A 13,225-nucleotide genomic window follows, 5' to 3' on the forward strand; every position below is an offset into this window, starting at 1 on the left:
ATCCATTATTTTAGTTTCCACTTCTATTAGTACTATTGGATTAATCATTTATCAAACAATAAACTTATTTTCATTAGACCCCAATTGCAGCATAACTTTATAATTATCATTTTATTATTAAGCTAAATTTCTCTCATAATCTATTAAATTGTCACATTTCTTGATAATATTTTTATTGTATTAGAAAGTCTTTTGGAGAAACATTCATCATTTCTTGAACATTTGTTATTCACATATAAAATGAAACAATAAAATAAATATAATAGGATGTATTTACTAAAATATAATTATTTGAAGTCTACTCATACCTGTAGATAACTGCGAAAAGCCATATTCATATCCAATGTTGTGTTCTGATTCATAAGTAACGCCAAATTTTCTTATGCTGAGATGAATAGGCACTACCATGCAACTCACAAGGTCACCAGCTTCAAACTGACAGTCCGTTACTGGCCAATGAATCAACCACAACATTGTGTTATCGTTAGTCTCAGGAATTCCAATGAAACTTGAGCAATATCTCTGCTTGATCATTTTGGTCTCATTGAAAATGAGGACACTTGGTAGAAGCTCCAACATTTGATCACTAGCTAAAGAGAAAACAATGAATAAGCTGAACCGATGGATCTTTTCATCTGGATGAGATGGTGTTGGCAAAAAAAAAGAGATTTGATGCTCGTTAGTGCCATGCTTAAACCCAATCGGAACTTCACTTCCTACAACAAATGTGCTTGTTATACCACATTCTTGCAAGACCTGATCCAAAAAGAACAAGTTAGATGATTAAGTAGTATAAGAGAAAAAATAGATTTAAAATTTAAGTTGGAGAACTATTGGACCTGTGGGGTAGCTAGCATTATGCTGTCTGTTAGGTAGCTATAAAGTTGCAGTCGATTTCTGTTAATGGAATCCACGTTGAATAATCTTTTAATCTCTTCTGCTTCAAAGTTTTCAATTGGTTCCAACTTGAATAGATCTTCAACCTCAGTCAATTTTTCACATCCAAAGACATTAACACACCGTGTGGAAGAAAAGAAGCATGGAAGAATTGCCCTATATCTTTGAAATGAAGAATTGCCTCCAGAAATAAAGATGCACGCAAAAACATTGAGCAAGACCGGAAGCTTTGGAATCATTTGGAGTTCAGTGCAAGAAGTCAATACAAGTATGTTTTGTAAGGTTTTTTAAGCTCTCGGGTAGGTAATGAATTGGGTTTCTACTTAAATTTAAGGATTTCAAGGAAGCCAAGTTACAAAGATCATTGGGCATGACATCATTAGATAATTTGCAACTTTCAAGGCTTAACTTTACCAAAGAGCCCGGTAGAGATGCCCAAGAGAAACCCAATCCTTTGCTTCTTTTCAGTAAGAGCCAATGCAACCCCAATCTTGATTGATATATGGCAGTTTCATCTAAATTAAGCACCTTCAATGATAGCATATTATGCAACTCCCTAGGAACATCATCAACTCTTGAACAACCAGATAAGATAAGATCTTCAAGTGATATTAATGAACCAATTGTCCTTGGAAGATGCCTAAGACTAGTGCAATCTTTAAGGTTCAAGAAAGTAAGCATCTTTAGCTCACCAATGGATTGATCAACTTCCACCAAATTTATGCAATCTTTGAGCATCAACTTCTCAAGGCTAGGGAGTCCTGAAAAGCTTGGGGTTTTAAGAAGGCTATGTGAATGGTTGAGATTAAGGATCTTTAAATTTGGGAGACACTGCACAAAAAAAAAAAAACCCTTCTGTTATAAATGTATTATTGTTTCTCACACTCACAAAGAAGAAGGAAAAGTAGTATATATCATACCTGTCTATCCTTCCAAACTTGTTTAAGTTTACTGTTGCGCATGTCCAGAACAACTAGTTCATTGATATCAAAATCAACCGGAAAAGATTGCATACAAAACCCTTGCCAACGTAACCATCTTAATCTTTTGGGAAAGTCTTTGAAGTCTCCTATAAATTTTACATTATCCAGTTGAAGCAGTTTAAGTCTCTTCATCTTCGCAAATGCTTGAGTTTCCATATCAACATCATTTGACATGAGAAACTGACTTTTGGAATGCTTTGGAAAATGTAGAGCTGTAGTTGTCCTTTTAGCCTTGTTTTTTTGCAATCCTTTTAACTCAAGTGTGAGGCACTTAATTGTTTTGGAACCCTGTATCAGAAAAACTTTTTTAAAAATAAAAAGTAATCTTATAAAAAAAAGTAGTTTACATGCATAGAAGAAAAAAGTTGAGTAGAATGATATTTCTTACAATCTTTTCCCTTATTACATCAAATGCGTCTTTATGCCACAATCTACTTCGTTTTCCAATATCAAAAGATTCTTGACGAATAATTTCTCGTCCCATATCTCTAATCATTTGGTGCATCATTAACATGTTGTTTTCATTAATGGTTAAGAGAGACCTGCCTACTAGATTTTCAATTCCAATTGTTGTATAAAAATCACAACCATCTAGAATTGTAGTCGCGTAATCTCTATCCTTCCCAATGAATAAACAAACTATGTCAAGGAATAAATTTTTGTCATGACCGTCTTCCAAAGAATCATAGCTTATTCTTAGAATCTCTTGAATTTTGCTGTCAGGGATTTCTTCCAATTTCTCCAATGCACTTTTCCAAGAACTCACACTTTTGCTAGATAATGAAGAGCCCAAAACTTGAAGAGCTAACGGAAGCCCACCACAGTGTTTCACTAAACTTCTTGCATATGCCATTGAACTTTCAGGCATAGAGTTACGACCAAAAGCATACCAATTAAAAAGTTGTAGCGATTCACGTGAAGCTAATTCTTTTACTTCAAATAGCTTGCTTAAGCCTCCACAACTAGTTGATGCTTCCGAATCAAACATTTGGCTTATAAAATGTGCATTCAATAGGCATCGGTTTCTACTAGTTATGATGATTTTACTTCCCGGATGAAAAGGAATTTGAGTTCCCATTAATTTTCTTATTTTTTCCAATTCATCAACATCATCAAGAACAAGAAGAACTCTTCTACAACATACAATTTCTTTGATCTTGTTAATTCCATTATCTATATTGTATATTTTATGTGATTTTCCTTTAAGGATATCTGAAATAAGTTGTCTTTGCAAACGAACTAAGCCATTGCAATCTTGACTTGTTTCTCTAACATGAGCAAGGAAACTAAAACTTTCAAACCTCGGGATGTTTTGATTGTAAACAACTTTGGCAACGGTTGTCTTCCCAATGCCTCCAATGCCACCAATAGTTGCAATGCCAACTTTATTTGCTTCATCTTGTTCTAACCACTGATTAATTTGTGTCACCATAAAATCTATTCCAACTAAATAAAGAGGGACATACAAAGTAGTGAGATGAAGTTTATTTTGAACTTCTTTAACAATATCTTGAATGAATTGCGATTCATGCCTGCAAAATTTAAAAGTAAATTCAAAATATAACTCAATGGTGAATTTTGAAAATTAAGTAAAAGTTATTAAATTGTTTTCTTTTCCTGCATATATTTTGATTATTTTTGTGAGATTATATGTTCAAGTAAAAATAACAAGTTAATGCAACATTTCAACATATTTGATTGTTAAGTATGACTCCTATTTTCAGTCAAATTTGAAAAATAATCTTTTAGTTAAACTCTGTTTATTTATTTTAGTCAAACACTGATTAGTTTAGATTATTTTATTATTATTTGACATATAAATTTAGCCTATAAATAGGCTCTTTTACAACCTTAGCAAATACACCCATTAGATTAGAACTCATAACACATTCAGAGGATTTTGTGTTTATGTTTTGAGGGTTCTTTGTTTTTCGGGTTTTCGGGGTTTAGTTTTTATCTCCATCTTTTGTACTCTTCATTCTTTTGCCATTATAATAAAATTATCTTTGCCCGTGGTTTTTTATCCTCTTAGGAGGGGTTTTTCCACGTTAAATTTGTGTGTTCAATTTCTCAATTTATTCCGCTACTTTTGTTACTTGTTGCTTAATCGGGTCGATCCTTACAAATGTTCATGCTTGCAAATAATAGGTATATAAATAATGACAGGATCTTTAATTACCTCTGATGTCAGATGTCACAACAGCCATCGTCAACAGATACGAGATTCATCAACACAATGCTGACGCGCTCAACAAAATATTTCAAAACCATGCTCACTTTGCTGACCAATTTCAATTGAATAATCGAGTGTTTCAGAGCAACAATATGAATGCAGTCGCTGAAATTTATCAGAAATTAGAAAGCAATCTGAATAAGCTTGAGCTAACTGATATCAATGATATGTTAGTAAGGGTGAAAGACACGGAGGTCCCCGGTTTGGAGCTTTCATGGCTAAAGGATAAGTTGGCAAAGACTCATCAAACATTGGAGGATCAAGCAGAGATAAAGAGATTGTAAGAAACTATCCGAGAAGCCAATCTGAAGTTGGCCAGGTTAGAGAAGAAACAACAGCTAGAGTAATTGCTGCTTCTCGTTATTCCTTTAAAGTAATAGCAGCCAAGGTTCTGTCTAGTCTCTCGTACAAATTGCCGTGACACTAGGTGAATTTTGGTCTTTGGAATCCCAGGTCACATAGATGATTATTAGAGCAAAACGATTGGAAATGAGAACACCCCCTACCGCCTTTCCATTCATCCATACTTAGAATAGAGTTAAAAGCACCACTAAGAATCCATGGTTTTGTCATATTATCTACAATCAAACTTAAACATTCCCACAAACTATGCCTTTTATTGCTTTGAGGACTAGCATAAATGATCGAGACAAAGAATTGTCATTGAAGAGCAGACTCTTTAATCTTAACAGTAGTTGAAATACTTTCATCGCCCAATATAATTCGTTACATTTTGTTGGTGTTAGAAACAAAGAATAGACAAATTTAGCTTGCGGCTTGAGCAGCAAGGCTCGATGCTTGCTGAAGAAACAATGGAGCTCGAGAAAGAAAATGAAAAGAAAAGCAAAGAGAAGTGAAGAGTATTGGAACAAAAACTGATAATTTTTTATTCATCATAATCAATGGCATAATGCCAATACATAAATCAAACTTTCAGCTTGTCAAAAAGCAGTATGCCAACCTAACCAATACCTACTACCACTAATACATTGAAACTTGAAGTAATTAACTTGTACACATAAGCAAAGCTGAATTAATCAGCTCAATCACTGTCAATATTACATCAAATATCAACCTCACATAGTTCAAAATGAACTAATTAAATTACATTACATCAACTAAGGATTACAAAAAAGAAACAAAACATCCTTGTTTGCTCGACTAACCAGCAGCTCCTGCATGACATATGTTTGGTTGGTTTTGTTGCTGCATGCTGACCAACCTTCAACACATTTTGACCACTACAGCCCAGCTACCCTGCATATCTTTTCCGAGGAATATTCTTACTTGATCTATTCAAAATGTACTTGGCAACTAGTTCTTGCAAGGAAAACCATAATAATTTTCCCTATTTGAAATCTTGGAAATATTTTAAATCAATTGAATCATTTCACTCGAATACTTTATTAATTTTATACAAATTATTCTTCGCATCAACAAATATTACTCAGGACATTGCACCCACTTTCATGCAGAATTATTTTTACCATGCAAGGAATTGTCTCCATGAATTACTGTCATCTTTTAGTGTAAGATGAGTAAATTTCGACCAGTAATAACTTTCTTGATGAACATGATATCTATTTTGATGACATTACATGCTTTCTTTTGATTCAAGAAAGACAATCAATGACTTGAAATTGAACCATGATTTTAAAGGACTTGGGTTTATATAAGATTATATAGGCGGTAATTCAATTTCCTTTTCCTTGTTGGAAAAGGAATTCCATTTTGACTTTAACTGTGATTTTTAAGTTGTTGTTTTCTTATTGTTAATTATTTAAAAAAATCGTATTTTAACTTGTAAACTTAAATCTTAAACTATTATTTTTATGTTTACTTTCTGATGATAATTAACAAAAATATATATTTAGTTTTAAAATTTTAATACAATCAATGAAACTCAATTCACATATATGAATGATGAAATTTGACTTGATTAAATAAATATTAAATTTTGTTATATTTTAATAATGAATATTGGTAAAATAGTAATAAACCGGTATTTTAATGTCATTTAAAACGTGTCAAATAATTATTAGATTAGATATTCAATATTAATAATCAATATATATTAATTGAATTAGACATTATAATTAGTCGTGACTGTCGAAATTCAAAATTGTAAAAATTAATATATATTGAATTAAATAACTACCATACATAATTTTATTCAAATAATAATAATGAAAAAAAAAGAGTGTTTAAGACAATTTCGTTGTATTTGTTTATTCTATGATCCAACTATGGTAGGTAAGCGTGATGTAGGCTCATCGTACTCCCATCCAGTGGCTTTAATTTGCTCTAATAGAATCGAAAATGAATCAATCATTTTAACTTCTTCTTCTTCCTCTTCATCATCGGAAATCGAATTTCTTTCCAAAAAAAGTTTTGCGTTGATTTTGGAGTTCCAATCAATATCATCGATATACATATCTGCTGCATTACTTGGTAACTTATTTGTGCAAGGAAAACGATGATAATATTCTCAGAATCTCTGTTTGGCTTCTTGGAAAGCTTTTAAACGTGCTGAATCATCCCATTCGAATACTTTATCTGTTTTGAACAAATTATTCTTTGATTCAACAAATCTTTTTTATGGCATTGCACCCACTTTTATGCAGAATTTTTTCTCCCATGCAGGTAATGGTTCCCGAGACTTATCGCTATCATTCAGTTTGGACGAGTAAATTTCGGACTATAGTACATTTCTGGGCGATTATGATATCTTCTTCGATAGTATGACATGATTTCTTGTAATCCAAACAAATAAATGAATTGAAATCACTAATGATATGAATTCATAGTGAGGAGACTTGTTGGGTTTATATAATATTATTAGAGTCGGTGGTGACTCAATCCTTTTCCTTGTTGGAAAATGAATTCTAATTTTAGTTTGACTATGATTTCTATTTTCTAAATATTTGTATGATAAAGTTATTAAAAATTAACTATATCTGTATTGATTCGTTTCCCTCTGATTGATACGTTACATCCCTAGCTTCTCTAGAATCCTCATTGACTATCTGATCTCTTCACCTATTGGTGTTCCCCCAAGAATGTTTTTTCTCGTTTTCTCCTCCTAATTCATCTCCACGATCATCACCTCCTAGCTTACCGTTTTCAACTTTCTTCCAGTACACCACTTTTCCCTTAAAGCGAGCTAAGTTCACATTTGCTTTACTTCCATATATACAGAATCCATTAAGTTTACTAATTGGCCACTTATCATCCACAATGCTTGCAAATCTTACTAAAACAAAACGTATGTAGACCTTTTCGATGCCTTTTGTTAGGAATAAACGCGTCCAACACTTTGCCATGGAACTCAGAGATTTTCCATGGTCCCTTCCAATGAAAACAAGAAGGAAGATTAGAAACATAAACTGAAATCACCATTTTCTCTAAGGATTTAGCCTAGTAATAGTTAACAATAACTCCACGGCATCTGATTAAAAGCACAAGTTAATTGAATTACCAAGAAAAATGTTCTTCAATACTATTCCAAATTCAATTTTGGAACTTTTGTTAATCATAGCTTTCAACTGTTTGAAACTCTGTTGGCATTATTCAATCGCACATAATTAACATTTTCAGTAGCAACTTCGTCATGGTTGAGCTATCATCGACGAGCCTGAACAAATCATCTGTAGTATACAATAAATCTTAGAGAACTACATATTTCTACATTATTTCCCAGAGATTCCCTAATTCACATTTATCAGGAGTTCATTCGAAATAACTCAAATATATTCTGCTGTTAATAAAAGGTTTAAAAAACTTATTTCTTGAAATTAAAATTCACATTTATTGATCTTCACAAATAATTATTTCTCTCGTAATATCTGTAACACTGTTTTTCCAATACTAATCGTGTTCAATTTTTTTTTCTTCACATGAATTGAGTATCTTTAATTATATAGCAACAACTCTGATAAGATACAGCTAGAAACTTTGGTCTATTAAATATATAAAGTGACTATGCAATTGATAATCATATACAATAATCAACATTTGACTAAACTTTGAAACCTATACAAGTCTTTTTGGGATTTCGACGAAATATAAACAAAAATCCCGAGAAGATACTTAAAACATTTGCTCATCCATGGCAACTGACTGAAAAAATTTGGGTTGTCGTTTAGCTCATAATCATATACAAGGTCAATACCAAATTCTAGCACAGATAAATCTGAAAGAACCCGAAGAGTAATATGATCACCAGCTTCTAATTCATCACCCTTAAAGTTCCAACAAGTCGTCCAGTATAAGGTATTCTTAGTTTCAGGAATTCCCATGAAATGTTTGGAGTAGGTCCACTTTGTACCTTTGGTCTCGTTCACAATTTCAAGGCATGGTAAAAATCCATATGTTTTATCATTCTTGGCAGAAAAAATGATAATCAAATTTAAGAAGCAACTTATCTTTCGACTAGAATTTGGGGGCACTGATATTGAAACCTCAGTCTTGCCAGCTTGATGGCCATAGTAGTGACCACTGTAATCAAATGGCAATGGATCAAATGTTGAAATTATACCGTAATCATATAATACCTGTAGCATTGGGTTAGAGAATGAGTTATTAAAATGTATATAGTATATAAATAATTTTAAAAACTTGGAACTTGTAAAGGGAACCTGTGGGGAAGCAACCACTTTTGATTCTTCTATATAACTGCAAAGTTGCACTTTAACATTTCCATAAGATTCCAAACTGGGCAAGTGTTTAGTTAAGTCCATCTTGATATTTCTTGTGGAAACTTCATCTCCTAAAACTATTAAATATGTTAATCAAAACACCACTTTTATAATTTTATCCATTATTTTAGTTTCCACTTCTATTAGTACTATTGGATTAATCATTTATCAAACAATTAACTTATTTTCATTAGACCCCAATTGCAGCATAACTTTATAATTATCACTTTATTATTAAGCTAAATTTCTCTCATATTCTATTAAATTGTCACATTTCTTGAAAATATTTTTATTGTATTAGAAAGTCTTTTAGAGAAACATTCATCATTTCTTGAACATTTGTTATTCACATAAAAAATGAAACAATAAAATAAATATAATAGGATGCATTTACTAAAATATAATTATTTGAAGTCTACTCATACCTGTAGATAAGTGCGAAAAGCCATATTCATATCCAATGTTGTGTTCTGATTCATAAGTAACGCCAAATTTTCTTATGCTGAGATGAATAGGCACTACCATGCAACTCACAAGGTCACCACCTTCAAACTGACAGTCCGTTACCGGCCAATGAATCAACCACAACAATGTGTTATCGTTAGTCTGAGGAATTCCAATGAAACTTGAGCGATATCTCAGCATGATCGTTTTGGTCTCATTGAAAATGTGGACACATGGTAGAAGCTCCAACATTTGATCACTAGCTAAAGAGAAAACAATGCATAAGCTGAACCGATGGATCTTTTCATCTGGATGAGATGGTGTTGGCAAAAAAAAAGAGATTCGATGCTCGTTAGTGCCATGCTTAAACCCAATTGGAATTTCACTTCCTACAACAAATGTGCTTGTTATACCACGTTCTTGCAAGACCTGATCCAAAAACAAAACAAGTTAGATGATTTAGTATAAGAGAAAATTAGATTCAAAATTTAAGTTGGAGAACTATTGGACCTGTGGGGTAGCTAGCATTATGCTGTCTGTTAGGTAGCTATAAAGTTGCAGTCGATTTCTGTTAATGGATTCTACGTTGAATAATCTACTAATCTCTTCTGCTTCAAAGTTTTCAATTGGTTCCAACTTGAATAGATCTTCAACCTCAGTCAATTTTTCACATCCAAAAATAACACATCGTGTGGAAGAAAAGAAGCATGGAACATTAGTTATCCCAGATCCTTGAAATGGAGAATTGTCTCCAAAAATAAACTTGCACTCAAAAACATTGAGCAAGACCGGAAGCTTTGGAATCATTTGGAGTTCAGTGCAAGAAGTCAGTAGAAGTTCATCAAGTTTTGTAAGTTTTTTTATGCTTTCGGGAAGGTAACGAATTGGGTTTCTACTTAAATTTAAGGATTTCAATGAAGCTAAGTTATAAAGATCAATGGGCATGACATCATCAGATAATTTGCAACTTTCAAGGTTTAACTTTACCAAAGAGCACGGTAGAGACTCCCAAGAGAAACCCAGTTCTTTACTTCTTTTCGGTAAGAGCCAATGCAATCCCAATCTTGTTTGACATATGGAAGTTTCATCTAAATTAAGCACCTTCAATGATTTCATATTATGCAACTCCCTGGGGACATCATCAAGTCTTGAACAACCAGATAAAATAAGCTCTGCAAGTGATATTAATGAACCAATTGTCCTTGGAAGTTTCCTAAGACTTGTGCAATCTTTAAGGTTCAAGAAAGTAAGCATCTTTAGCTCACCAATGGATTGATCAACTTCCACCAAATTTATGCAATCTTTGAGCATCAACTTCTCAAGGCTAGGGAGTCCTGAAAAGCTTGGGGTTTTAAGAAGGCTATGTGAATGGTTGAGATTAAGGATCTTTAAATTTGGGAGGCACTGCAAAAAAAGAAAACCCTTCATTTATATATTATTGTTTAACACACACACAAAAAGAAGGAAAATTAGTATATATCATACCTCTGTATCCTTCCAAACTTGTTTAAGTTTACTGTTGCGCATGTCGAGAACAACTAGTTCATTGATATCAAAATCCACCGGAAAAGATTGCATACAAAACCCATGCCAACGTAACCATCTTAATCTTTTGGGAAAGTCTTTGAAGTCTCCTTTAAGTCTTACATAATCCAGTTGAAGCAGTTTAAGTCTCTTCATCTTTGCAAATGCTTGAGTTTCCATATCAACATCATTTGCCATGAGAAACTGACTTTTGGAATGCTTTGGAAAATGTAGAGTTGTATTTGTCCTTTTAGCCTTGTCTTCTAGCAATCCTTTTAGGTCAATTGTGAGGCACTTAACTGTTCTGGAACCCTGCATCAGAAAAACTTTTTTAAAAAATAAAAAGAAATTTGATAAAAAAAAAAGTAGTTTACATCCACACAAGAAAAAAGTTGAGTAAAATGATGTTTCTTACAATTTTTTCTCTTATTACATCAAATGCATTCTTATGCCACAATCTGCTTCGTTTCCCAATATCAGAAGATTCTTGACGAATAATTTCTCGTCCCATATCTCTAATCATTTGGTGCATCATTAGCTTGTTTTTTTCATTAATGATTAAGAGAGAGCTGCCTACTAGATTTTCAATTCCAATTGTTGTATAGAAATCACAACCATCTAGAATTGTAGTCGTGTAATCTTTATCCTTCCCAATGAATAAACAAACTATGTCAAGGAATAAATTTTTGTCATGATCGTCTTCTAAAGAATCATAGCTTATTCTTAGAATCTTTTGGATTTTGCTGTCAGAGATTTCTTCTAATTTCTCCAATGCACTTTTCCAAGAACTCACACTTTTGCTAGATAATGAAGAGCCGAAAACTTGAAGAGCTAATGGAAGCCCACCACAATGTTTCACTAAACTTCTTGCATATGCCATTGAACTTTCAGGCACAAAGTTATGACCAAAAGCATACCAATTAAAAAGTTGTAGTGATTCACTTGAAGCTAATTCTTTTACTTCAAATTGCTTGCTTAAGCCTCCACAACTACGTGATGCTTCCAAATCAAACATTTGGCTTATAAAATGTGCATTCAATAGGTATCGGGTCCTACTAGTTATGATGATTTTACTTCCAGGATGAAAAGGAATTTGAGTTCCCATTAGTTTTCTTATTTTTTCCAATTCATCAACATCATCAAGAACAAGAAGAACTCTTCTACAACATACAACTTCTTTGATCTTGTTAATTCCATTATCTATATTGTATATTTTATGTGATTTTCCTTTAAGAATATCTGAAATAAGTTGCCTTTGCAAACGGACTAAACCATTGCAATCTTGACTTGTTTCTCTAACATCAGCAAGGAAACTATAACCTTCAAACCTCGGGATGTTTTGATTGTAAACAACTTTGGCAATGGTTGTCTTCCCAATGCCTCCAATGCCACAAATAGTTGCAATGCAAACTTTATTTGCTCCATCTTGTTCTAACCATTGATTAATTTGTGTCACGAGAGAATCTATTCCAACTAAATAAGGAGGGACATACAACGAAATAAGATGAAGTTTATTTTGAACTTCTTTAACAATATCTAGGATGAATTGTGATTCATGCCTGCAAATTTAAAAAATACAACTCAATGGTAAAATCTTGAAAATTAAGTAAAAGTTACTAATATAATTTCTTTTTTCTTGCATATATTTTGATTGTTTTTATGAGATTATATGTTCAAGTAAAAATAAGAAACTAATGCAACATTTCAACATATTCGATAGAATTGTTACATTCAAAATCAAATCAAATCAAATAAAGCAACATAAAAATTAATGAAATTCATTCAAGAAACAACCTATACTCAAAATTTCAACCTTCTCTTTGTGAAAGTTTAATAAATTCATGTTATTTACAAGAATTATATATTTATTTTTTATTCATTGTAATATTTTGAATATGTGTAGACCTATTACACGAATAACTTGGATATGATTGTTGAAAATATACTACTGCAAAATAGAATTGTTACAGGAGACCAAACTGAATGTAAATAAAATAAGAATCATTGTGTCATGGAAGAACCATTGCATTAAAGGCAAATTCGCCATGATCGGTGTAATCGTGTAGTGGACGTTACCCCCCAACACAATACTTCAATATTTGTACACCCGAATAAAGAAGGTGGAACACGATTGACATTACTCTTCCCGCAAAAAAAAATGCTATTCCCAAGAAAGATTAGAGGGGTCACAAATAGTCCCACTTTAAACCTAATCTCTTAGACAGAATTTTGCTATCGTGTAATTTTACAGAACACTAGAATTTAGAGAACATAGAGAAGTTGTTTTTCTCTTGTTCTCTTAGGTGGGAGGATGATCTCCTATTTTTTGATGAGCAAAATGGTAAAATAACAGTTTTAGTTTCCAAAAATAGCAAAGGATTTTGCTAACTAAAAATATTCCAAAAATATTTTCAAAATATTCTTTTGCATTACCAACAATGACATCT

General features: G+C 32.5%; 1 protein-coding gene across 1 annotated transcript in view; it reads right to left on the reverse strand.

Moving 5' to 3' along the window:
* The window catches only part of LOC105789749 (disease resistance protein RPV1), a 52,506-nt gene that overhangs the window by 1,165 nt on the left and 38,116 nt on the right, over window positions 1-13,225 (reverse strand). The window contains 5 exon segments of the mRNA XM_052627696.1: window positions 8,146-8,666; window positions 8,751-8,881; window positions 9,236-9,683; window positions 9,765-10,658; window positions 10,740-11,090. Coding sequence (XP_052483656.1) covers window positions 8,146-8,666; window positions 8,751-8,881; window positions 9,236-9,683; window positions 9,765-10,658; window positions 10,740-11,090 — 2,345 coding nt within the window.

Source organism: Gossypium raimondii, chromosome 2, assembly GCF_025698545.1.
Source record: "Gossypium raimondii isolate GPD5lz chromosome 2, ASM2569854v1, whole genome shotgun sequence".
NCBI lineage: Eukaryota > Viridiplantae > Streptophyta > Magnoliopsida > Malvales > Malvaceae > Gossypium > Gossypium raimondii.